This window comes from Lagenorhynchus albirostris, chromosome 11, assembly GCF_949774975.1.
Source record: "Lagenorhynchus albirostris chromosome 11, mLagAlb1.1, whole genome shotgun sequence".
Classification (NCBI taxonomy): Eukaryota; Metazoa; Chordata; class Mammalia; order Artiodactyla; family Delphinidae; genus Lagenorhynchus; species Lagenorhynchus albirostris.
The window spans coordinates 95,430,300-95,456,536 of NC_083105.1; the positions used below are offsets into that span (position 1 = coordinate 95,430,300).

A 26,237-nucleotide genomic window follows, 5' to 3' on the forward strand; every position below is an offset into this window, starting at 1 on the left:
TCCTTACCGCCGCCGAAACACACTAAGTTAATGCTGCTCCAGTGACCCACCCACTCAGTTCTATCCTTCACGTCCCAGACCAACTTCACTCCTGCTTTCTTGAGACCCACCCGACTCTGCTCTCTCCTTCCCCAGCTCCCTGCGCCTTCAGGTTCAGTGCAATCCTGGCTCCAACTGGGCAGCAGGCTCCTGTCCAGCTTCCCACGTGGCCCACCCGGCAAAGACCTGACAAAGTGGTAAGGGCGTACTGACAGGTTCTGTGTATCTTCGCTCCCAGCTTTGAGCAGAGAGAACCTGGTTTCACAAGGAAAGTTGAGAGGTCACCGGACAGAAAAATAAATCAGCAACAAAAAGGAACGCCTGAGATATGGTGGGGGGAAGGCAGATTTACAAAGTCTAAGTCAAATCAAGTTAAAACACATCACTGTGTTTTCCTCTGTTTGCCTGACATGAGTAATTTCTCCGGAACCCTAAAGAGTCAGAGCTCTTTTCCTCCAGATAGGTAACTTTGCCCCTTTGAGTATAATCTTTGAGTTTCCACTGGAACAGAAAAGGGAAGTGTTTTTGCATTAAATTAAAAGGAACTATCGAGGTTCCTTTTAGGTTAGTTTTATTTATTTATTTATATCATTGTTTGACGGTTTTCTTGTTCTGAGGCTACAGAAAGAATCAATGATTGAAGACCAAATGTTTCAGGTAGGTTTGTGTCCCTTATAAAACCATAGCAATGATCTGTTTTTCAGCCTTGATTTAAGTTTTCAAGTTTCCATTAACATCTATACTTCTGGGGGAACCTTCCCCTTTATCATTTCCTCATATAAACGGTTCTGCTGCAATTGGGAAAAGCTGGGGCGATACTGTTCCATACACACCCTTATCTTACCCTCTGTGATGGGGCTGTTTCCTCGTGGCGGTTAGCTAGTGTATTAACTCCCGGCCAGCCTCCAGGAGTAAATCGGGGTAAACGTAGCTGGGCACAGACCTCCTGAGGGACCCCTGCCCTCAGTCAAGAAGACACAGTCTCTGCCAGACGAGTTGCATCGAAGTGGGGCTGGCGGTGAGACTTGACAGAGGGAGGGCCCATCAGTCCTTGAATAACTGCACTCAAGAGGCAGAAACCTGAGACCAAAGTTCCCCTTGGACATATGGAGTTCCCAAATCTCTACTTCAAAATACCCATCAAGTGTGAGAAATGAAGTTGGAAAGTATATCTGAAACCTTCCCCACGTCAGGAATACACTTTGCAGGTACAAAAGCTCCTTACTGAATGCAACCTTCCCATGTGGGTTCAGGAGCCCTTATTTTGACAAATCTTTCTCGTTAGATGCGTTGCTTGTATTTTTCAGGGGTTCTACAAGCTACAAGACGCATTACTTCAAAGAATTCAGTACTTCTACAGGAAATCACTTGAAGCCCCGGGCATTTGTTTCTAAACTTGCCTGGGCTACTAGGATCTCCACCTTTCCCAGCCCTTCTCTCTCGTTCCCTCGATTCTTCTTTCCTTTTCTACTCCTCCTGCCTCAGCAGTGCTCATTCCCCTGCCTCTGCTGTCTTTTGTTATTTGTTTTTGTTTTCTTTGTCTGCACCATGCGGCATGTGGGATCTTGGTTCCCTGACCAGGGATCAAACCCACGTCCCCTGCACTGGGAGTGCGGAGTCTTAACCACTGGACCGCCAGCGAAATCTTCCTGTCTTTGTTTTTAACTGAGCAGTTTGCAATCTAGACTCACGCTCAAGCATCTCTTGTAAAAGTCTTCAGAATCAGAAGCAAGGCAGAGAGAGAGGGTCAGAAGGCATTTTCTTCCTTATTTGGTGGTGCAATGAGATCCCTTAAGTACCAGGGTCTATAGGTCCGAACTGGGTTACTTCTCCTAACCTTAAAAGTTTCCCCCGGTCCTGGAAATTCTTCCTCTTCTCCCCTCAAACTGGCCTACGTCAGCAGGATCTGTCCTCTACTAAGCTGGGTCACTGTCCTTGCGTTCGCGGTGACGATGTGGAGATCTCTTGGGAGGCTAAGTGGTGACAAAGGCCAACTCTGGCTACCAGACGTTCCAGGCTGAGCCCGTGTCCGGAGTCCAGACCCTCACCTGAATGAGGAGACCGGTAGCGAAAGTCCTCTTTGGTCAGGAGCAGGAGAGCTTTGCCATTCATCTCAAACGTGCTGCTGTCAATCGGCCTTAGAGAAAACTCATTTTCAGCCCACTTGAGCCACTGGGCTACGTCATCTCTGCTCCAGTACATTGGCTGCAAGCCTGTTGGAGAGACAGCAAGGCAGAAAGAAAAGAGAGACAGAGAAAAAAGGTCTTGTCAGTTAGACAGTTGAAATAAAGGGCAAAGATTTCCGAATGGTTAATGAAATTGAGTCTCCGTATCCGAAGAGCCCTTAGGTTCCGCTCTGAATCCCACGTAAAACTCAAGCTTCATGAGTGGCAAAGTGCGATATCAAATGAACTTTTTATTTAGAGGCAAGATGGGGGGGGAATCCCTTTTTATGTCTTTAAGGAACCGTAGGTCTCACAGCCCTGTCCTTCCTTGGCCGGCCGCAGCTCCAGGGGTGTCCGGATTCCCGGTGTGCCCTGAAGGTGCAGCTGTGGAGTGGGCCTGAAGCACCTGAGGGGGCTCAGAGTCATGACAAATGTCAGTGTGCTTTGGAGGCGACTTCAGAATCAGAGCTGGGGTGGGAGGGAGGGAGACGCAGGAGGGAAGAGATATGGGAACATGTGTATATGTATAACTGATTCGCTTTGTTATAAAGCAGAAACTAACACACCACTGTAAAGCAATTATACTGCAATAGAGATGTTAAAAGAAAAAAAAAAGAATCAGAGCTGATCTGATTGTAGCCCAGCGTCCTTTCAAAGTGAGAATGTTCCAGAGCGGGGCCTGACCTTCCAGAGATGCCAAATAATGAAGTGTTCCCTGAAACTTCTTCCAGGAAGAGCAACGCACTCGTCTCTGGGAAGCTATCAGGCTATAGCCTCTGGGAATGAGAGGGCAAGGTAAGGATAAAAGGTCTCTCGCCTGTTTACTGTACTTGCTGATGTCAGAACTTCCTGGTAGGGGTGGTACTTGAAGTCTGAGTCGGACAGGAGTGGGTGAAAGGGAGCTGAGAGGATGGCTCGGGCTGGGTCTCTGTCTGGAAGCCTGACTGTGAATCTGTTTTTATTTGATTTTGCAGTTGCAGGAAATCTTGGACATATCATTCAAGTGGTTTAGAGCAGTCGTTATCAAAGTGTGATCCAGGGACCCTTCAGGGTTCCCAAGACCTTTTCAGGGTGTCTATGAAGTCAAAACTCTTTTCACAACAATATTAAGAGGTTATCTCTGCCTTTTTCATTCTCATTCCTTCATGAGCATATGGTGGAATTTTCTAGAGGCTACACAGCATGTGATATGACAGCAGACATGAGAATCCATCCATTTTCTATGAAGCTAGACATTAAAGAGACTTGCAAAAATGTAAAACAAAGCATGCCACGCTCATTTTTTTTGGTTTTGGAAAATATATTCATAAATATATATTTATGTTAACATTTACTTGGCTTATTTTTCAGTGAGTTAAGCAATATTTTTATATATATTATAACAAATACTTAAAATTTTCAGTTTTGATTTCCAATATGGTAAATATAGATAGAAGCTACATGAGCAAAGCTCTTTGGGGTCTTCAATAATTTTAAAGAATCAAAAGAAATCCTGAAACCAAGCTGTCTGAGAACTGAGGGGTTAGAAGAAGCTAGATGCTCAAGAGTGCTTTATTCTCTAAAATATCGTATGAATTAATAGTTCAAATACAACAGAATCAGTGTTTGCTAAGAGGAGCGTCAGTCTCTCTATTTAGTTACTCCAGCTTGCTAAGGAGACGCCAAGTGTGTGCTCTGACAAGTGTCCTTCAGTTTGATCCTGGAAAGAAGCACCTTTCATCCTTATGTCAGGCATGACAAAGCACTGTCTGGTCTATTTGGATGGGCTGCTTTTCCTCCCGGGTGGACTGGGGAATGGAATGGCTCAGATGCCCTTGAGAAGATCCAGGGCCTCTGGGCATGACAACTGGCTCTGTCTTGCAGTTGGCTTCTTTGCAAAGTCTACTTTTAAAGAAGGGCAGCTGGCTTCCTTGGACTCTGGGGAAGTCTCTTTGAAACTGGTCCACTGTGTAGGGCACCAATAAAGCACTCTGGGCACTGACATAATTAGAGATGGGCATTGAGAGTTTTTTCCTTGTTTTTTAAGTTTTATGATTTTTTTTTCACGTGAAGAAAGGGGCATTGTAAAATAATAACGTGTAGTATGTTACTGCTCTATGATCTTTAGGATAAACACAGCCACTAAAGAATTCAAGGTTTTGTTTTGGACTCTTGACTGGGCCAAGAAGCAATGCCTATTAAAAATGGTCCTCGGCTTCCCTGGTGGTGCAGTGGTTAAGAATCCATCTGCCAATGCAGGGGACACGGGTTCGAACCCTGGTCCGGGAAGATCCCACGTGCCGCGGAGCAACTAAGCCCGTGAGCCACAACTACTGAGCCTGCGCTTTAGAGCCTGTGAGCCACAACTACTGAAGCCTGTGCACCTAGAGCCTGTGCTCCACAACAAGAGAAGCCACCGCAATGAGAAGCCCGTGCACTGCAACGAAGAGCAGCCCCCGCTCGCCACAACTAGAGAAAGCCTGCCTGTAGCAACGAAGACCCAATGCAGCCAAAAATAAAATAACATTAAAAAAAAAAAAAAAGGTCCTTGGGACATGGATGGACTTGGAGGGCCTTATGCTAAGTGAAATAAGGTAGAGAAAGACAAATACTGAATGATATCACTTGTATGTGGCATCTAAAATATACAACAAACTAGTGCATATAACAAAAAAAGAAGCAGACTCACAGACACAGAGAACAAACTAGTGGTTTCCACTGGTCGGGGGATGCAATATAGGGGTCGGGGGGTGGGAGGTACAAATTACTGGGTGTAAGAGAGGCTCAAGGATGTATTGTACAACATGGGGAATACAGGCAGTATTTGGTAATAACTGTAACCTTTAAGAATTGCATTTTCAGGGACTTCCCTGGTGGTACGGTAGATGGGACTCCACGCTCCCAATGCAGGGGGTCCGGGTTCGGTCCCTGGTCAGGGAACTAGATCCCACACGCATGCCGCAACTGAGGAGGCTGTGTGCCACAACTAAGGAGCCCGTGAGCCACAACTAAGAAGCCCACCTGCTACAACTAAGACCTGGTGCAACCAAATAAATAATACATTAAAAAAAATTGCATTTTTAGAAAGTTAATAAAAAAAAAGGTCCTTGGAGATAGGAGGTATCCCAGCTCTTCCCAATGACCTTGAAAATGCATATCTGGGATCACAGCGAGGTGTGTGTGTGGGGCGTGTGTGAAAATGGTTCAGCAAGACCTCAACTTTTGAACTGGTTAAAAAAAAGAACAACACAAACCCTTAGAGTTGACTTCCTACACTCAATGGTGTCACCTTTGAACGGGAACAGCAGAGTGATTAGTTATTAGGGACTTTTCCTTTCTTCTCCTTCACACAAGAGGCAAGAGCACAGCCAGCCTTTAGGGGACGAATGTGAGGACCAGACAAGCATGGCCTAAGCAACTGCCTTGGGGCAAGAGGGCCGCAGGGCAGAAGATGCTTGGTCAGAAACAGGAAAAAGGACGGGGGTAGCTTATTGGAAGAGGGAGTGCCAAAGCAAATACAGAACCGAATCCCGCTCGGGAGGGGAAATGAGAGTAAAATGCTGAAGTTTCTGCAGAGGAGACACTGAAGTGAGGGAGGCGGGTGAGAAGGGGGTGGGTACACAGTAGTAATTTGAGGTTCTTTATATTCTATGGAAGAAAATACGCATGAGTAATCTTTTCCCTAAATACAAGAAGAGGCGCACACTCCAAACAGCCCTGCCGGTTAAGAACAACTGTTTCTCTTTTCACTTCCCATTAATCTCTCCCACAGCCCAGCCCCCGAAGCAAGTGGAACCATCACGTGGAAACCCCCTCACCAGGGACCTACTGAACGCTTGTGGGCTAAGGGGACCTGGCGAGTCTCAGTCCGTCCCGGGAACACCACGGCAATCCTAGCAGTTTTACAAAAGTGACCCCGACAGACTAGGCTACCTGCTGGAGGCCAGGCGATACACTGATGCAGAATCACCGCTCTCCCAGGGAGAGAATGCGGACACATGCACCGAGCCGGAAGAGGTCGGATAAACCTTGGTGTTCAAAGTCAAGTCCCACTGCTGTACCCTTTTCAATTCAACAGAATAAAAAGGTCCTGGTGTAGGATGCGCTCTGCCATTCTAATTGAGGAAAAAGAAGCCTCCTTTCCTCAAACCTCAGGGCCCTAAGGCCTGGGTGTTACACCTTTGGATGGAGAAGTCACTCCCGTCGAATCAGGACCATTGAATTCACTTAATAGTCACCCAGCACCATTTTGAACACTTTATAAATACCAGTTCATCTGACTGCATGCTCACAGTAACCTATGAGAGGGGGTTTCAGCTGATGAAACTAAGGCCCAGGGCATTTAAGGGATTTGCCCAAAGGCACACGACCACAGTGACCAAAAACACAAGAGGAGCTGAGATTTCGAACCCAGGGCACCGGGTTTCTGAGCCTGTGCTCTTATCCACCACGTTCTGCTGACCCACGTATTTCCCATCCAGATTCAGAATGCAGACTGATTTTCAACATCCACTGGGGATTCCGAAAAGACTGAGTGAAATGAATCCTGCCCCTCTGAGACTTTGATCCTGGGAGGTTTCTCAAGTTATCAACAGACTAAAAATAGAGCAAAAAAACCCCTGTAGATCCCTGGAGAAAGAGATTATACATGGGAAGAAGAGGGAGGTGTAGGCGAGACTCTGCTTTTAATGCATCCAGGAATAAGGCTCTACCGTCACTAGCTACTTGCTCACAGGCACCTGCTGTGCACACGCCAATCCTGCGTAGACAGTTGCTAGTGTAACAGAACACGAGCAAGACCAGGGAGGAACGCATCACATGTAACTTGTTTTACAGTTACGTGTTGCAATGTTAGCTCAACAAAGTTGGAGAATATACACGTTAATGATCACTAGTAAAAAGAAAAGAGAGAGAGACCATTATTCCGTACCTACATTATGCTATTCCCTGTGCACATAACAAGCCTGTGAAAGCCACCCCAAGACCTGCATTTTTAACGCCAATTAATTTCAGAGCATAGTTGAGAAGGATTTTGCACAGAAGAAATGAACTGCTATGATTAAGAAAATTACTAAGAGTTCCACCGCACTTTTTTTCCCAAGTGGGTCAAGTCAAGTTCATGGGGCCGTACCCTTCAATGACATACCCAGACCCTTAAACTTCCTTGTGATAGCTCTCCAACTCCATGTTCAGAGAAGCAGCCACATTCATCAGTACACTCTTAGCCTCGATTCAGACTTTTTGAGTTATGTTTAAACTAACGACGGAAAGCATGCTGAGAGATAGGAACCTGGATTTTATTCCCAGATCCGCCATTAATTAACACGTGATGCTGGGCCGGCCACTCAGTTTCTCTTTGGTTCAGTGGCTTCATCTGTAAAACGAGGGGCTTAGAGTATGTGATCTCTCTTCCCTTCTGGGTTTAATACGGTCAAGACGCTCCCATTTACAAGCAGCTGGGACCCTTTTCCTACAGAGCTACTCCGTGCTCACGACAATGACCCTGAGATTTTGTAACTTCCTGAAGCCTCCTCTGAATCACGGAAAACAGATTAAGTTACTTTAAATAGAGTTTGGTGCTTACGAGTATTTTTTTATATTCTAATTCTTGGAAAACTTATAACCCGGTAACGGCAATAATAAACAACATTTTAAGAAGGTGTTTTCACGTGTATGACCTCAGGTAATTCTCCAAAAAGCCCTGTGAAACCCACGGTAGTCTCATTTCAATTTAACAGATGAGGAAACAGGGGCTCAGAGTCATTAGAGGATGTTGCTGGTTTGCGTAATACTCAATTCAAGCTCTTTTGCTATAGTAAACATTCATCAAAAACACCCTTTATCCTAAATGTTCTGTGTACACAGGAACTGGCTGCAGATTCTGTGGCTTAGAGGACAGAATCGTAGAAGACAACTCCCACTGCCTCTTATTCATTAGGCAACTGAAGCTGGGAAAAGATAAGAGATTGAATCAGGATCAAGTTCCCCCAGGTTCCCTGACTCTTTCCAACCTCCCACGGTGTCTCATAACTAGATTCGATGACACCGAACAGTTCCGTAACCCTTGACATAGTGAGGAAGGTTATCACTTCCTTGCTTAGTCATCTTGCCTTAAGATTAAACATCCTTCATTGGTCCAAACAGAAGTTCTGTACTGCCTTTTTTAGAGCCTTACAGGCCTGCCTGCCTCCTCTGGAGATGCCATTTGCCTCCTGTTGCTAAAAGTAGTACCAGAAGCAGGGCTAGAACCTTTCTATCTCTGGACAATGTTTCTGTTCATCATAATAGCTAACAATTACTGAGCATTTACATGAGTCTTCACTACAACGGTTATTCCTTCTCGTTTTGTAGAGGAGAAAACTGCCACACACGGTAAATGGAAATGGTGGTGCTGGGATTGAAAACCAGGCCCCAACTCTTAACACCCCACCACATGGATTCTCCAGTTGCCCTCCGTATCGAGGTTCCACATCCAACCAACTGCAGATCAAAAATACTCAGAAAAAAAAAATCCAGAAAGTTCCCAGAAGCAAAACTTGAATTTGCTGTGTGCTAGCAGCTATTTACATAGCGTTTACATCGTAGTCACAACAAATTACATAGCATTTGCAGTGTGTTAGGTATTATAAGTAATCTAGAGATGATTTAAAGTATATGGGAGGATGTGCGTAGGTAGGGTATATGCAAATACTACACGAGTTCATATAAGGGACTTGAGCATCTGTGGATTTTGGTATCTGAGGGGGTCCTGGAACCAATCCCCCCATGCGGATACCCAGGGATGTCTGTAACCGCAAACACTTACCAGCATTTACTGTGTGAAAGGCACTATTCTAAATGCCTTCTGTAGGCAACTCATTTAATCCCCACAGCCATCCTGTACTATAGAAACATTCACTATCCTCATTTACAGAGGAGAAAACTGGAGCAGTGAGAAGTTAAGTGACACGGCCAAAGTCACATACCCAGTGGAAGAGCCAACATGTGAACCCAGTTGGTCTAGCCCGAAGTCCATATTTATTGACTCCTTGCCTCTCTGTCTAAGGTTATTTGGTGTTTTGGCAGGACATCAAGTTAAATTCAGGATTTAAAAAAAGAGAGAGGGAGAGAGAGAAAAAAGTTTCAGTGACTGTGTGAACTTTCCCAGTGGTTAAACATGTAGGCACAGAGCACCAGCACGGAAACTCTACCTCCCAGCTGTGTGATCTCAGACAAGTTTCTTAACCTCTCTGTGTCTCACTCGCCTCAACTGGAGAATGGGGACAACTTTCAACTTGTGAAGCAAGTGGCACTGAAGCACAGATGACATGCTTGTCAAATCGGCAGATGACATAAAGCTAGGATAGAGTAAGATGATACAAATGATGACGATACAAAATACAAAGGACAGTATTTGGCACAGAGCAAAGGCACTTAATAGCTATTTGCCATTATCATCTCTATAATCTCCCTACCCTGCACATATATGGCTACTGTCTGGAACCCCACTGTGAGGATGTGTATTAATCAGTATTAGATTTCATCTTGCTATTCTCCATCATCATTCCAGCCTGCAGCAGTCCCTCCAGATTTGGACCCATCTCTAGTATCATCTATACTTTGTAGCTTCATGTCATCTGTGGCTTTGATTAGCATCTGTCACCTCAACAGGTTACCGACAAAGCGCTGATTAGGTGAGGGCTGACATGAGAGCACCCTGGTGACACACTAGCCACCTTCTTTCAGCTGGAGACTGATCCAGTTATTGGCTCCGTTTGGGTACAGGTGTTCAATTATCAACGCGTGTAAATACTCTGATATTTGGACTACATCTTTCCAGTTCAGCCATAAATGGAACCATCTGAAATTCAAATAAAATGCTTTCTTGATGTCCAGAAATACAATAACTACAAAAGTTAGAGCAACCTTATTGAAGAAGATGAAGAGAAGGGGCAGGTGGTTGGTTCCTAAGGGATAACTTTGTCCTAAGTGCTTATAACATATATGTTTGAAGATCTCTCCTGAGTTTCATCTGAAAGTTATAACAGGTTAGCTGTTTTTAGTCTGTACATACTGCCTTTTTTCCTTTTTCTGCTCTGAGTGTCAGGTAAACAATGGCTCATGTTCTTTCTTTTAGTGCCTCTTCCATTTCCCACAATGCTTAGGGATCACTGCCAGCGGCCTTTCACCCTTGTAAGTTCTTTATTCTGGGATGTCATCTGTCTGGGCCAAGAGCCTTGAATTTATTTAGAACAACTTAGATTCACTTTTACAATCAATTCACCCATCTTGGGCTTCAATTCCCTCATGTCAGTTTGTACTACCTGTTTCAGTCTGACAATCACCCTGCTTGATGGAAGAGAGGGAAGAGAGAAGTTGCCCAGTTTTGTTTTCTGTTTGCCACCCAACCCCATCTGCATGCTGATGCCGTGCTCATTCTTTTACTGCCCCTCCAAACACAGTTTTCTTAAGCATCTCCCATAGTTTTTAGCTCACTTAGTTTTAACATTCTAGATCTAAAATACTCTCCTTTATATGTTAAATTGTTTTGTTCTTGAGGTACAGTTGATGTATAATATTATATACGTTATAGGTATACAGTAACCCACAATTTTTAAAGATTATACTCCACTTACAGTTGTTATAAAATATTGGCTATATTCCTTGTGCTGTACAATATATCCTTGTAGCTTATTTATTCTACACATAGTAGTTTGTGTCCCTTCTTCCCATACCCTTACATTTCTCCTCCCCCCTCCCCTCTCCCCACTGGCAACCACTGGTTTGCTCTCTATATCTGTGAGTCTGCTTCTTTTTAATTATATTCACTAGTTTGTTGTATTTTTTAGATTCCACATATAAGTGATATCATACAGTGTTTGGCTTTCTCTGTCTGACTTGTTTCACTTAGCAGAAGGCCCTCCAGGTACATCATGCTGTTGTAAATGACGAAATTTCATTTTTTGTTTTATAAAAAATTTTATTTTCAGTAACTTGTTCTTTCATCCACTATATACATCTTTTTAAAAATCTGAGCTCATCAGACGGGCACACAGAAAACAGTGGTAAGATAAATTGGCATGATCTTTCTAGTAAATAACTTGGTGATAGTTTAAGAGCCCTGTAAACGTTAACTTCTGAGAATCTATCTTAAGAAAATAATTTAGGATACAGAGAAATCGTTCATGCACAAAGATGTTCATTGCAGTGTTATTTTTAATAGTGAAAAACTGGGAACATCAATAAGGAAATAGTTAAATAAACTGTAAACAACATCTCTGGTAGAAAATTATGCAGCCAATAACATAATATTTATAAAGAGTATCTATTCATATGGAAGATCACAAAATAGCATGTGTGCATATATAATCTCAAACAACTTATAGAAAAATATTATAACGCAACATAAAAATATTAACAGCAACTGTCACTCAACTGAGTTACAGGTGATGTTTACTATCCCCTTTTCATTTTTTATTTCCCAGTTCTCTCTATTAAGCCTGTGTTACTTTCATATTTAAAAGGATCTATTTAAAAATTGAGATCATCAGAGAAGGTCCCCTCATCGGCCTCATCCGATTCTTTAGCTGTCTTCCTCCCTTCTCATGCCCTGTGCGGTTGATACGTCCGAATTTCATTTTCAAGAGCACCCTGATTCTCTAGACTTGGTTCTAGCCCCTTTCAGCTCGTGGGCCCATAGGTAGTTTTCCCCTCAATTTAAGTCATTTCCCTTCTTCAAGTCAAGAAGACATATCTGCTCATGCCTTTCAATTCCCTACCCAGTTCCAAGATGATGTTTTCATTCTCACCGAAGTTTCCATCATTTCTACTTCGCCAGCCAATTCCTCCTCATTTGTCAGACATGTGTCCAAATTAGCAGTGCCCCTCATTGCTGCTTCTACCTTCTGGGACATCAAACTGCTAACTGGTAGGCACATGTGTTAAGAGTTAAAACGTGCATGTGTGTAGCTAAAGGCGATTTCAGCGATTCTCACGTCATGCTCGGCACACGACGGTCCCCTGGTAATGCCAGACGGTTTGGCCAAAGAACCCCGATGCTAGTACCCCACCTTGGGCGAGCTCTGCAGCCTGTCACTGCCACCCTCTCCTACCAACATTCTCACCAGGTGCGACACTTCTGATCTGTGCAGTTCACTGCCATTACCAGATGCTTCTCAGACAGGTTGGGACCTGGGACCCACTGCTGCAGCGCTTGCACCTGGAGAAGCGTCTCAGGGAGCAACAAAATACAAAGAAACTATAAGGGACTAAAAATAACTGCATGCATGTGCAGTTGGGGTAAATTATGGACAGTAAGATGCAAAAAGACCAGAAAGCCCAACTGCCACTTCTGAGGAGCCGGGGGCAAAAGCAAGGTGTCGGAAGCAAAAGCGGGGTACTGCGCGCCCCCCCTGCACTCAACACCACAAAGGGGTGGGCAAACGATCTAGGCCACCCCTCCGGCCCGACCCCCTGGACACACCCCTACCCTCACCCCATATAAGGAGCCAGTTTAGCCCCCAGTCAGGGAGCGAGCAAGGGAAAATGTTCCTTGTTCTCACTCCCCACTGCTGCGGCAGGGGCCCCAGTAAAGCCCTGCCTGAATTTCTTGTCTGGTCTCTCATCAATTTCTATTGATTAAGGAGGCCAAGAACCCTGGTGGTGACACTTCCACATTCATGGCATCCCAGCAACTATTCTGTGAGGGAGCTAAGGTTGGCACAACTGTATTTGCAGAAGAAACTGAAGCTCAGAGAGGTTGAGGGACTTTGCCAAGGTCACAGTGGGCCTCAGACCAGAAGTCCAGCTCCTGGTCATCTGTATATGTCCAGTGAACTTCCTCTGGGTCAAAGGGAATAAAGGATATAAAAGCCCCTTGCACTTTAATGCACCATAAAAGGCACCGTAAAAATGCAAAAGAATTAGGAATAATAAATCATAACTCAACTGTGGCAGGTTGAGTTGCAGGTCTGGTTTAGCTGCAGATCCAGAATGCCGAGCCCTTTCTGACCTCTGCAAAGGGGGTGCAGTGGGAAGAGTTTCTTAGGATAAATAAACGCTCCAAAATAAAACAAAGTATCATCAGAGCCCGTTAAGCTGCTGCTTCCCAGAGCACTTCCCAGGGGTCTTTTCTGACTCCTAACCCTTCCCCACAGGCTGAGTGCCCCCGGCCCACACCGCAGTCCTGGGTAGATTCTGACAAGCTCCGGCATTCCCGTTCCTCTGGGTCTGCCTCTAACTCTGGATGTGTTATTTGCTCAAGGCTGCTCTCAGCACACAAATTCTGTCACTAGGGGACGTTCCAAAACATTTCCTACTTTTTGTCCTCAAGGTTACTCTATCTCAGCACTCAGTTTCCAAGTGGAGGTTAGAAGGTTATTCCGGTGTCTTTTCAGCTAAAACCCCAAGCGCAAGAATACTACACATTCATGTTTAGATCCAAGGTCCTATTCTGTTCCCTGGAAAAAAATGTTTCCTTACAAACTTCATTTTGTGGAGTTTTCTGGCTTTCACTCAGTTTTAGCCACAAAGGGGTTTTTATCAGCAAACCTGTTGACAGCAAAACTGGCCCAACGCCTCCTCCTCACTCTCACAAACGTGAGTTAGACCATTCCTCCTCATTTCTGCCTTTGGGCAGAAAGCCCAACGTGGAGAGAGACGTGGAATATTTCAGATAAAAACCTGGGTTTTGGAGTCAAACAGTCCTGAGTTCAAATACTGGTTCTGTTACATCTCTGAACCTCAGCTTCCCCACATGGGGCCAAGAATAGTACTTACCTCCTAGGGCAAATTTAAATATGGAGTGAGATACCCCAAATAAAGATTCTGCGCCAGGCCTGGTACACCGGAAGTGCTCAGTGCACTCTGGGGGGTTGGGCAGGGCAGATTCGTTGTATTTTGTCACATGTCTTCAGGAGACGGAAATACCTCCTGCAGCTCACTGGAGCCTCCGAAGCTAGAGCAAGGGCTCTTGGGAGCCATGTGAAGGGTCCAGCAGGAGCTACGAGCCCAGCACAGGGCTTTAAGGAGGGGGCTGGTATTATCCACGTGCAGGCTGGGAAGCAGATGAGAGGCCGGAGGAAGGAAGGCTGGGTTAAGAGCTCACTCAGGTCTGGGATTAGGGTAAGGCAAGTGAGGCACTCACTTCGGATGTAAAATTTAAGGTAGGGCCAGAAAACTCAGGAATCACAAAAAATAATGATAGCTTGATGCATTATTTTAAAATCAAAATAAATGCGAACATTCACAAGGAACAAAATATCAACATTTTACCTAAAGTTCCATTGAAAGAAGAGATGATGGTGATGGTGTCCTGATAAAGGAGAACAGGGCAGTTGAGAGCAGTACTTCTTAAGTTCAGGAGGTAACGCACCCCTTCGAGAATTCAGTGAGGGCTACCGACCCTCTTTGGAAATGCACAGACCCACGCACACCAACATTCGCCTGCCATTTCCAAGTTGGTGAACTAGCTCAAGTTTATCTATGGACGCTCAGAGGATCAGTTTAGAACTGATTTTAGCCTCGTGCATGCAAGCAGGTCTGATGAGATGGTCTAGGGATACAATGCAAAAACCCAGTTAGGTTTGAGGAGAGAAACACGCACACATCTCTTCTGATATTTTGGGGAGGAGAACAGCAGAGAGAGGCAGGCAGGCTGCCCTCCTCTCACTCTGAAATTGGTGGGGGGAGGGGTGGCATGGGCAATGAAATGACGAAAGCCAACTTGGGTGTCATTTCCTTGTGAAAGGCACACACCTGACCTTAAATACAAAATGTCCCCTCTTCAGGTATTTTAGAACTCATTGCTAACATATTGCAAGTTTTCATTCATACTGGTGAAGGTTAATCGCTGCAAATTAATTTATGAATGTGAGGCAACTGGGCTGACCTAGCGGGAGACCCTTGAAAGACGAATTTCTAAAGGAAGGAGGCAATTAAGGGCAGAACTTCTCAAACTGCAGGGCAGAGAGATATGTTTTTATTTTCAACTTTCCTGATATTTATGCACACAAAAAAGCCCAATTTTAAGAAGAAATAAGTATGTAGGAAAAATAGATATGAAGAGAGTTGAAATGTTCCTCAAATAGATTTAGCAAGCAAGTGGAAACTGGTTGTGGAAGGCTGGTGCAGGAAGGTTTTTTAATCCTCCATAGAAATGGATGGGGTACAGAGAATCTAAAGATCTTGTTGGGTTTGCACGATCGACAGAACACACACGATCTACTGCGGATGTCCATATAAACGGGAAGGAGCATCCTTTCTGTCCCCTTTCGCTCTTTTAAACCGCACAGGATCACCTCCTGTGCTTGCCAGTCTGCAGAACATTCCTCTGCAAAGTGTAACAAGAGCAGAACTCATTCTCGTTCTGGACGGGCAGGGACTCTCCCATGTGTGGTTCAGCGGCGCTTGGTCCCTTCACTCCCAGATTCTCTTTATTCCAAGGAAACTAAAAAGCAGGCTGCCTTTGCTCAGGATGGAGAGTCCCTATGACTACTGCATCCTCTGAGGAGACCAGGAGGCTGGAGGTGGAGGGGAGACGCTAAGAGGCATTTACCTTTCACCATGCTAACTCCACAGACCTCAGCAACATGTCCAGGGCCCAAAAGGCAGACTGCACCAGGGGTTCAAGCGACCTAACACACTTGTGTCAATAAAGCAATGCTTTTCTGGAAAACGTCTTCTTTGAAGGAGAATTCCACACACACACCACCCCCGCTCCTTCCTTCTTTTCTCCCCTGACTTTTGGGGAGGGATTCCAGTGTTTTCGAAGGCCCTGAGGCTGTCTGAGCAGATGCTGATTCCGCGGGAGGAAGGGCAGGTGGCCTGGGAGCACAGGCAGGATGAAATCACTTCAACGGCGTTGCGGAGGCCTCGTGAAACGAAAAACATCAAACTGGGAGAAGCCACTTCTGTTTCAATACAATTGTGCGTGTGAGTGTGCGTGTACGTGTGTGTCAACATTACCCTACACTCCTCATTCCCTCGTTCCCTCTTTACCGAGAGGATTCACGGGGAAATGGGAATCTGCTTTCAGAGCTGGATTCACCTAAAAAGCTGGGGTCTCTTTTTCTCACCAGTTATATTCCCCAGTATCAGAGCTGTGAAGGTTCCTAATCCCTGGATTTCCAGGCTTAAGACGATCACCTGGAGTCAGGAAAATCTAAAAACCAAACCAAACCAAGCCCTTGCCCCCTAACAGAGCAGCGGACACACAGGCAGAGGCAGGGACACACACCTTCCGCTTTACCCCCGGCCCCAGATGCTGGGAGGTGGGGAGACTCGGCCAGCTCAGGGGTCAAAGGGGCACCGAGGGACCCTCCCTGGCCACAAAATGTCTTTTTCTTTGGCTCTGTCATCCCGTCTGAAGTTATGTATCATCCACTCCTTTGGCTGAAGGCACGGAGACCTCTGTGGGAGGGAACGCTGGTAAGAGGAACACATGGGATCAATATCACCCTTCACACTTTAGCTTTGTTACATAGTCGGACGAATGAGTCAGAGGAATGAGTGAGCAACTCGCAAGTTTGAAGGCTAGTGGGGGTCGCCACAGCCCAGGGGCAGGATGCCAGAGGCACCAAAAGGAACGACACTTGCACACTTTCACCTGCAGGGGTTACGGCTTCTGACTCTCCAAGGAGCTTTCAGTTCTGCACTAGACAAGGTGTGAGCGCTACAATAGAGACACGAGCGTTCTGAGCTCCGGAGAGGCCTGGGTTCCTCCTGTGAACAGAACAAGTGGCACCTCACTCAGGAGACAAGGAATGTTCACTCACGAAGTGCACGCGTGCTTCTGAGAGGCTGACAGAGGGGGCGCCAGGGCAAGGTCCCCAGGTGCTCACAGGCTGACCTCCTACTGTCCTGCTACTTATAAAGCATGCTGCCTACTTTAGTTTCTTGGCAGGAATTGCTAATTTGTTGGAAATATTACAATGTTCCTTTTGCAACTTTATTATAAGAAGAGATTCAAATCCTGTTTCTGGCACCTGCTAGCTCAGCAACTACAGAGGGTTGAAAGGTGGCCCCCAAAAGACGTGTCTGTGTTCTAACCCCTAGAACCTGCGAACGTGGCCTTGCTTGAAAAAACACCTTTGCAGATGTAATTAAGGATCTCGAGATGAGATCATCCTGGATTATTTGGGGGCCTTAAGTCTAATGACAAGGGTCCTCATGAGAGAACACGGAGGAAAGACACAGAAGAGGAGACAGCCGCGTGAGGACAGAGGCAGAGATGGGAGTGGTTCAGACCCAAGCTTGCTTATTAGTTTTTCTTCTTCACAGGCTCCTATTAATCACATATTGAAATTACTCTGCCCCTCTTCAATATCTGTCCCTTTCTCTTGAAATGTATCTTTTTTTTACTTTTAAAATGTTACAGTTTTTCTCCTTCCATTTCTCTTAAAAATTACCTTTTGTATATGTTCATCTTGTATTCTTACTAGTTTACTCTTCGTTTTTTTCATTTAAAATTCTTTCCTGAGTTCCGTCATCTCGTTTCTAAGTTTTCCTAATTCTGATTTATGTTGGTTTTCCCCCCCATGTTTTATATCATTTTCTTAATGTCTTTCAGCTCATTTGGACATAGGTCACAGTTGTGAATTTCTCCAAAGCCATGTCTTTTTGGCATGCTTTCTTTAGAAATATTATTGTGCTTCTGATTTTCTTTTATCTTATAAAAACTTTGTATGGGATTTGAACTCACTGCTTTTCTATTGCTTGTTTCCCTGTGAAATTAGTTTTCCTGAACTTTTAGAACATGGTGTCATTCTAACTTTACAAAGCTCTCTCTTCCATTACATTCATGTCATGTTCAAATATACCACTGCTGAAATTTCCTGCTTCTGTTTCCTTATGGGGACTTTTCCCCCTAAGTTTCTGTTGTTCCCACCCTGTCCAATTTGATTCCACTCTGGGCAGCTTCTCACTGTAGGGTCGCTCTGGAGGAGGACCTGGTTGGTTAGCTCCAGAGCTCACAGTGGCTGAAAAGCTCTAGATCCTTTAGACTGCCCTTCAGGCTACCTGTACTCATCCCTCCTGGAATCAGTAAAAGGACCCCCACTTTCAGCTATTCCTCTCAGACTGACCCTCTACGCTTTCCTGTACTATGTGGGGCTTTTCCTGTTCTAACATCTAAAAGCCCCATTGTATCTTGGGAATATCCTGTCACCTAGTTTTGTCACTGTTCATGGGTTTGAAGTTTTGCTATTGAGTTACTCTGCTCTTACCTGGGGGTTCTAAGAGATTAAAAACCATGCTGCTGCCTGTGCTGTCTTCCCAGACTCTGTCCCAGAATACTTCCTATTGGCAGGGACAGCATCCCTCTGGTGTCTCATAAAAAAGAGCACCGATCTTCTTGTGTCTCTTGGTGAACTGTTGCTGGGTTTTGTAGCGGTAAGCAAAAATGTGATAATTAATGTGAGGCGTCTCTCATACAGAAGGCTAAAAAAAAGCACATGAAAAGATGCTCAACATCACTAATTATTAGGGAAATGCAAATCAAAACTACGATGAGGTATCACCTCACACCGGCCAGAATGGCCATCATCAAAAAATCTACAAACAATAAATGCTGGAGAGGGTGTGGAGAAAAGAAAATCTTCCTACACTGTTGGTGGGAATGTAAATTGGTGCAGCCACTATGGAGAACAGTATGGAGGTTCCTTAAAAAACTAAAAACAGGGCTTCCCTGGTGGCGCAGTGGTTGAGAGTCCACCTGCCGATGCAGGGGACATGGGTTCGTGTCCCGGTCCAGGAGGATCCCACATGCCACGGAGTGGCTGGGCCCGTGAGCCATGGCCGCTGAGCCTGCAGAGCCTGTGCTCCGCAACGGGAGAGGCCACAGCAGTGAGAGGCCTGCGTATCGCAAAAAAAAAAAAAACCCAAAAAACTAATAACAGAACTACCATGTGATCCAGAAATCCCACTCTTGGGCATATATCTGGAGAAAACCATAATTCAAAAAGATACATGCACCCCAATGTTCACTGCAGCACTATTTACAATAGCCAGGTCATGGAAGCAACCTAAATGCCCATCAACAGAGGAATGGATAAAGAAGGTGTGGTACATATATACAATGGAATATTACTCAGCCATAAAAAATGAAATAATGCCATTTGCAGCAACATGGATGGACCTAGAGATTGTCATACTGAGTGAAATAAATCAGACAGAGAAAGACAAATATCATATGATATCGCTTATATGTGGAATCTAAAAAAAGGCTACGAATGAACTTATCTATAAAACAGAAATAGAGTTATAGATGTAGAAAACAAACTTATAGTTACCAGGCATGAGGAGGGAAGGATTTGGATGGACATATACACACTACTATATATAAAATAGATAACTAATAAGGACCTATTGTATAGCACAGGGAACTCTACTCGGTACTCTTTAATGGCCTATATGGGAATAGAATCTAAAAAAGAGTGGATATATGTATATGTATAACTGATTCACTTTGCTGTACACCTGAAACTAACACAACAGTGTAAATCAACTATACTCCAATAAACATTTTTTTAAAAATGTGAGGGGCCTCTGACCACACCAAAGCGGGTAACAGCCCTCAGTGCAGGAAGCACAGACACAACACCAGAGGGAAGACACAATGTAAAATGTCCGTGTGCCTCAATGGGCATCGACGTCAAGGCAGCGAACACACGGCTTCTCTAACTGAAAGGACTAAGGAACTATTCTAGCGAAGATAAAACTTCCAAAGGGAAGGAATTTCTAGTGGGGATTTAAACAATAGCAACAATGACAATACAGACAGCTGACCTTTCACTGTCTTTCCACACTTCTCATGAAAAAGTCAAGGCTGTCAGATGTCAAAAACTGCAGAATTTTTAAAAATTCACAAAGATCTGAGTGACTGAGCCTGCAGGCTAGACATCTCAGAAGTCCTAGATGATGGTGAAGATCTCCCCAAATGAGTCTTTCCCCGGCTCCGTGACAAACTGCAGCTCAAAGAAAGATGGAGTTCTGTGTTCGTCACAGATTTCCCACAGAAGCCCAAAGAGGGGCAAGTCATCTGCTCATCTCAGAAGGAGCCCCACAGAGCCGTGGGATGCCAAGGGCTCTGCAGGTGTGGTCGGTTTGCCGTCAGCTCTCACTTCGCTTTCATGCTTTTTAAAAAACCTTCTTTCTCATTAGGGTTTGGTCAGTTTAGAAGACCCAACTCAACCCTGACAGGCAGGTCTCATCAGAGGTTGCAGCCACAGAACGATCATTTTTTTAAATGGCTTTTTTAATGCAGCCCTTGGAAACTTTGCAAGAAATGTATCGATTTGAGATACACAAGCTGAACTGTCAAGCTTTGGCAAAGGGGAGTAAATCTTTCCCATTCTCCATGCCTGCTGCCAAACGCCGCTTCCAGGAAGCAATGACTGTCCTTTCGGGAAAGGAAACAAAGCTCAAATGTTCTAGCGCCTTCCCTTTACTTCACCCCCTTCTCTTGTCTCTGCTTGCAATTCACTGACAAAAGGACTTTGCAGTCATTGCTCATTTGTATGAATAGGCATCTGAATTAGTGATGCCCAAATTAGTGATGCCTGGCCGGGGCAGCTTCCTAAATAATGAGGCCTGATCGCTTTGGCAGAGCCGGGGGCCCGCGGGAAGCAGGCTCGCGGCCCGTCGTCAGGTTAAACACTCTTCCGGTTTCATAACACAATCTCCCCTACAGACCTGGCTGTGTAAAGTAGAGGGTATATGTTCACTGAGGCTTTCGATTCATGAGATCGGGACTCAGGACCAGGGTAGGAGGGTGGGGAGAGTGCGGGAAAGAGGGACCCACGCTGGAGTGTTCTAACGCAGACGTCAGGATTAACACAGAAACTTCCTGACATCTGCTGTTTCTTTCATTTCAGTCTGGGGCGATGTCACCTGGCACTGTTCCAGGGGAATTCCCATCATTCCCATTAAAACACAGTTTGTCTAACTGTGCTGAGGGCTCCTCTGTCCATCTGTCCCCCTATTCCTCCACTCACCCAGCCATCTAACAAATGAGCCCCCCCCCCCCGGTGCACTGCATCTTGTGTCAGGTGCGGGGTACACCGAGGTGAATGGCCCACGGATGCTGGTAGGAAGAAAGGAATGTAAAGAGACGTTGACAAGTCTGTGCATTAGTGCAAGACCGGGGAAGACTTACTGAACTGAAGGATCAGGTGACAGCTTTCCTGGCAGAGGGAACGGTGGCTACAAGAACCTGGACATATAGGAGAGCAGAGCCAGTTTGGGAAACTTTGAGTAGTTCAGTGGGACAAAACACGAGATGTTTGTGAATATGTGTTTAAATGAGGGGAGGGAGCAATAGAGCAGCTCCATGTTGATGCCTAACAGGCATCTTAGACTTAATATATCCCAAACCGCCCTCTTGCTGTCCCCCATCTAAATCTGCTGTACCCAGTCTTCCCCATCTCGGAGAATGCCAAGTCTATTCTTCCTGTTGCCTACGCCCCACACCTTGCAGTCATCCAATCTGGTAGCAAGTGCTGTTGGCTCTGCCTTCAAAATGTATCCAGAATCTGGGATTTCTCTGGTGGTCCAGTGGTTAGGACTCCACACTCCCAATGCAGGGGGCCTGGGTTCGATCCCTGGTTAGGGAACCAGATCCCGCGTGCTTCAAGTAACAATCCCGCATGCCACAACAAAGATCCCGCGTGCCACTACTAAGACCTGGCACAGCCAAAGAAATCAATAAATAGATTAAAAGAAAATGTATCCGGAATCTGACCACTCTCGTCACCTCTGCTGTTGCCACTTTAGGGCCACCCACCATCACCTCTCACCTGGATTATTGTTACTGGTCCCTAAACCGTCCCCCAGCTTCCACCCTTGTTCCCCTACAGTCCATTCCCAATATACCAGCCAGAAGGATCCATTTAAAACATGTCACTCCTCTGCTCGAAAGCCCCCAGTGGCCCCCCTCTCAAGCAGAGTTAAGCTCAAAATCCTTAAAATGACCTTAGGGCTCCCCATGACCTAACCCCCAGCTAAACCCGCTTCCTCCCACGTTTCCCCTCCCTCATTCTGCTCTACCCACACCCTGACCCCTTTGCTTTTCCTCACACATACCAGGCACATTCCTACCTCAGGGCCTTTGTACTTGCTGTGCGTTTAGCTGGAGTATTCTTCTCCCAGACATCCCCACTTCCTTCAAGCCCTCCCTAGACATTCCATATAAAACTACAAATCTCTGTTCTCTCACTCTTCCTTATCATCTTCCCTGCTTTATTTTCTCCGTAGCATTTATCACTACCAAACCTATACATTTTACTATTTATCTTGTTTACTATTTATTTTATTCACTAGAACGTGAACGGAGTTTTTTCAACCTGCTTTGCTATTTATCTTTTTGGTGTTCACTGGATTGAAGAATACGCACTTTTAAAAATCTTTTAAATGCAATTTTATACTCTGGAAAACTAAATGAAGCAAATATTACTATCATTAAAATTATTTCATCTTGACATCCAGTCTCTGAACATGCTTGCAAAACTCCTTTGTTATGACTCCAAGGTAGACTCCTGATTAAACATATTTTGATCTTTCCTGTAATTAGTTACAAGAATCTAAGATAGCAGTGAAAGAACTGTTCTAATTACTGCTATATCCCCGATGCTTCAAGCAATTTCCGGCACACTGCAGGTGCTCAATATTTTTGAATGAATGAGAAGCTATGCCCTGTGAAGAAAAGATGTGGGTTTAAATCTTGGCTCCCCAACTTACTGTGTGATGTTGGGCAAGATCACACAGTTTCCTCAACTGTAAAACTGGGATAGTAACAGGACGCACATAGGGGAGTTGTGAGCACCCAGAATGTTGAGACGTGTGTAACGCTCTTAGAACAGTGCCTGGCATTGATGAGGCACTTGATAAATGTTAGCCATCTTTAGAAAGGGCCTGTTGTACTAAGGGGTTTAGACTTTATCCTAAGGCTGCTTGGAGTCATTGAAGGATTTTAAACAAGGGAGGAACATAATCAGGTCTTGTTTTCCAATGGTCACTCCAGCTGCAGAGTGGAGGATGAATTAGAACAGGGCCAGACTGGTACTAGATCAGTCTGAAGGCTGTTGTAGAAATGGAGATGACAGATAACGTTGGCCTGAACTCAAGCAGAAGGAATGGAGAAAGAATGGGCTCAAGATATCAACGGAGGTAGAACTGTCAGAACTTGGAGACGAACTCAATGTGGAGGAAGCGGTCAACAACAAAATCCAGGCTTCTGATTCCTGCCACCAGACAGCGGTGTCCATCCATCCCAGGCTGCAGAGGACGGATGGGGAGAAAGGGTATTTTGTTTCACGTGAGGTGACTGTGGGCTAGCTAGGTGGAGAGGCGCAGTCCCACACAGTTGTATACGTGCATCTGGTACTTAAGAGAAGAATCTAGGTGAGATGTAAAAGATATTTGGGAGTCATCATCATACTGGTGATTCTTGAAGCTACTGGAGTAGATGAGATTTAAGGAAAACATTTAAGGAGCAAACTGTTTTAAAAAGGTGTACCTTGCTCAGAGGCAAGATAAGGAGGACCAAGCATGTCCAGTGGATTTAGCATCAGGTGATTCTAGCCAGAGTGGAGGTGTAATGGGGGTGGAAACCAGCTCACAGTGGGTTGAGGCATGCATATGGGAGGTGAGGAAATGAGGAGCATATGTAGATAATCCTTTCACAAACTCGGCTGGGAGGTGGAAAAAAGAGATGGGGTGGTAGCGAAGAGTGATGTCCAATCCCAGCAGATTTCCTTCAAGATGGAAGGGAACGGGATGCAAATGAGAAAGAGGCTGAGAGCAGAGGAGGGAGAGGATCCCCAACTGGGGAGGCTGGGGCACAGGAGCTGAACTCGGGGGAAAGTGCCCTGCGTGCAGCGAGGGGAGACTCCTCGTGCTGTGACTGGAGTGAGCAGTGAGCTGGGCCTGAGTGCGGACAAGCTGGGGTAATGGGGGGGAGGGGAAAGGGGGAGGGGGAGGGAGAGGAGGGGGAGGGGGAGGGAGAGGAGGGGAGGGAGAGAGGGGGAGGGGGAGGGGAGGGAGAGAAGGGGGAGGGGTTGTAGGTTAGGAACTGCGGGGCCTGAGTGCATATCAGCTGCAGGGAATGGGAGAGCAGTGACTGGGGAGAGTCTAAGGCTCGAGCATCCCGTGGAGGAAACACACCGACCCAGTCTTTTCTGGAAATGCAGACTGTAGGCTCAGAGACATCAAGCTCCAGATTGCAATTGGTATAGAACCAAAACTGCAACAAATATGCCGTGAGACTATACAGTATCCCAGAGAAGTCCTCCTCAAGGACCGGCCCCATTGCTTCTTTGATGAAACACCTTCAAGGCTCCCCATCAAATACACACAGAATAAAATCACTCTCCTCACAAAGGTGTTCAGCACCCTAACGTGGCTCCCACCCAAGACCTTTCACCTGACATTCTCTCCTGCCTGCCCTGGTCCAGCCACTCCCTGCGCCCCTCTGCTCATGGCCTTGCTGCTTCTGACCCGACCCTGCTTTCCCTCCGGCTTTACCCGCTGGAACTCACCTCTCCTTTAAGGCCTGGCACTAAAGTCATTCTCTCTCTGATGCCTCCTTCCAAAAATGTCTTTTCTCCTGTCTCTTTGCTTCCAGAGCACTCTGACGCTGTAGAGAGGACCTCCAGAAGCCGTGTTAAATTAGGTTTATCCACGCTTATGCTTCTTCCCCACTGGGCCATAAGCTCCAAATGCAAAGCTTACTTGTGTCTGACGTGGTACCACCCTCTCCACCGTGGAACCCACCCTGGTTGTGTTCATGCACTTGACGTGGCATGGTGCCAGGCTGAGGTGTGCCTTTTGTGGCCACGGGAAGAGCGAGAAGCCTTTCTGACAAGTAATAATGATTTGTGTATTAAAACTGAATATACCCTATGAGCGCTGTCTTTCTGGCTAGAAAATCCTACTGTTGGCTGGGTAGGCATTGAGCTAGAAATTAGATTTAGGGGTTATAATGTTAGGCCAGTGTACAGGACATTTGGGGCCCTAATCAGTTGATTCATTCATTGGCTCTTCTTCCTTCCTAAGTTTTCCTTGCTTGGTATCTTAGAGGCATTTTCCTTTCGGATGTACTTCATCATCAACTCCTATTTTTTCGGCTTCCATAATACAATATGGCAGAGGGAGGAGCGTCACACACATGCAGGGTCTCTTCTGTTTGCTTCTAAGAGAATAATTACTGAAAACTCCTGGCATGGAAAGGAAAAGCAGGCAGTGAGATTCTACTATATACCTGGCACTTTGGAGATTCTATCTGTTTGATCCTTACAGCAGCTCTGGAAGGTGGATGTTACTGCCCTCATTTTTTTCAGATGAGAAAATGCAGACACGGACAGGGGGGTTAAATGACTTACAAAGATCCTGTGCCCAGTAAGTGGTGGGACCAGGACTCACAGCCTAGACTGCTTGACTCCCGAGTTCAGTTCCCCACACCCCCAGTTCACAGCACATCACCAGGTGGTTCGAAAGCCTGGAGCGGATATCCCCAATAGCACACGCTATCCATGGCTGGGGACTCTGAACGTCTGAATTCTGCGTGGGCTGTGCGTCCATTGGAAGGATGGAAAGAAGCTGGTGTCAGACTAAAGTTTCCATCTGCTCCAGAGAAATATCAAGGAAAAGCAGGAGATGGTTTTAGCTGAGTGACTTAATGCTAGCAAATTATCTACTGTGGCATGGACCCTCCAGCAGACCGACTCCTTTCCACCCTTCCTGACCAAGCTCGGGGCTCCCTGGCACCCCTGCATCCTTTGGCTTAGACAGAGGAAGATGGCTGAGTGTGGGCTCACGGAGAGAGGGGCCAGGGAAGCCGGGAAGACTTCAGGTGCCCTGTCCATTAGTCTCTGCACACCTTGAGGTCTGCTCTCTATCCAATAAAGCTAAAAGGGTCAGCTAGCTGAGCACTGGGTTTGAGGCAGTGGTCTTTTTAAAACACGGAGCTGTGTTACTGCTTCGCTTAAACATCTTCAGAAGCCGCCCCGGGCCTCCTCGGCCCCTGCTTAGCTAACTCACCATGTCGCATGGACCTGCCTGCGACTCCCAGACGCGCCACAC

The 26,237-nt window shown here is 45.8% G+C and overlaps 1 protein-coding gene across 7 annotated transcripts in view; it reads right to left on the reverse strand.

Moving 5' to 3' along the window:
* ETV6 (ETS variant transcription factor 6) overlaps window positions 1-26,237 on the reverse strand; it is a 241,102-nt gene that overhangs the window by 48,889 nt on the left and 165,976 nt on the right. For all 7 annotated transcript variants that reach the window (XR_009543592.1, XM_060166889.1, XM_060166887.1 and 4 more), the window contains one exon: window positions 2,088-2,252. Coding sequence is in view for 6 of the 7 variants with exons in the window: in XM_060166889.1 (XP_060022872.1) it covers window positions 2,088-2,252 (165 nt within the window). In the remaining variant the exon portion in view is untranslated. The remainder of the gene's footprint in view (window positions 1-2,087; window positions 2,253-26,237) is intronic.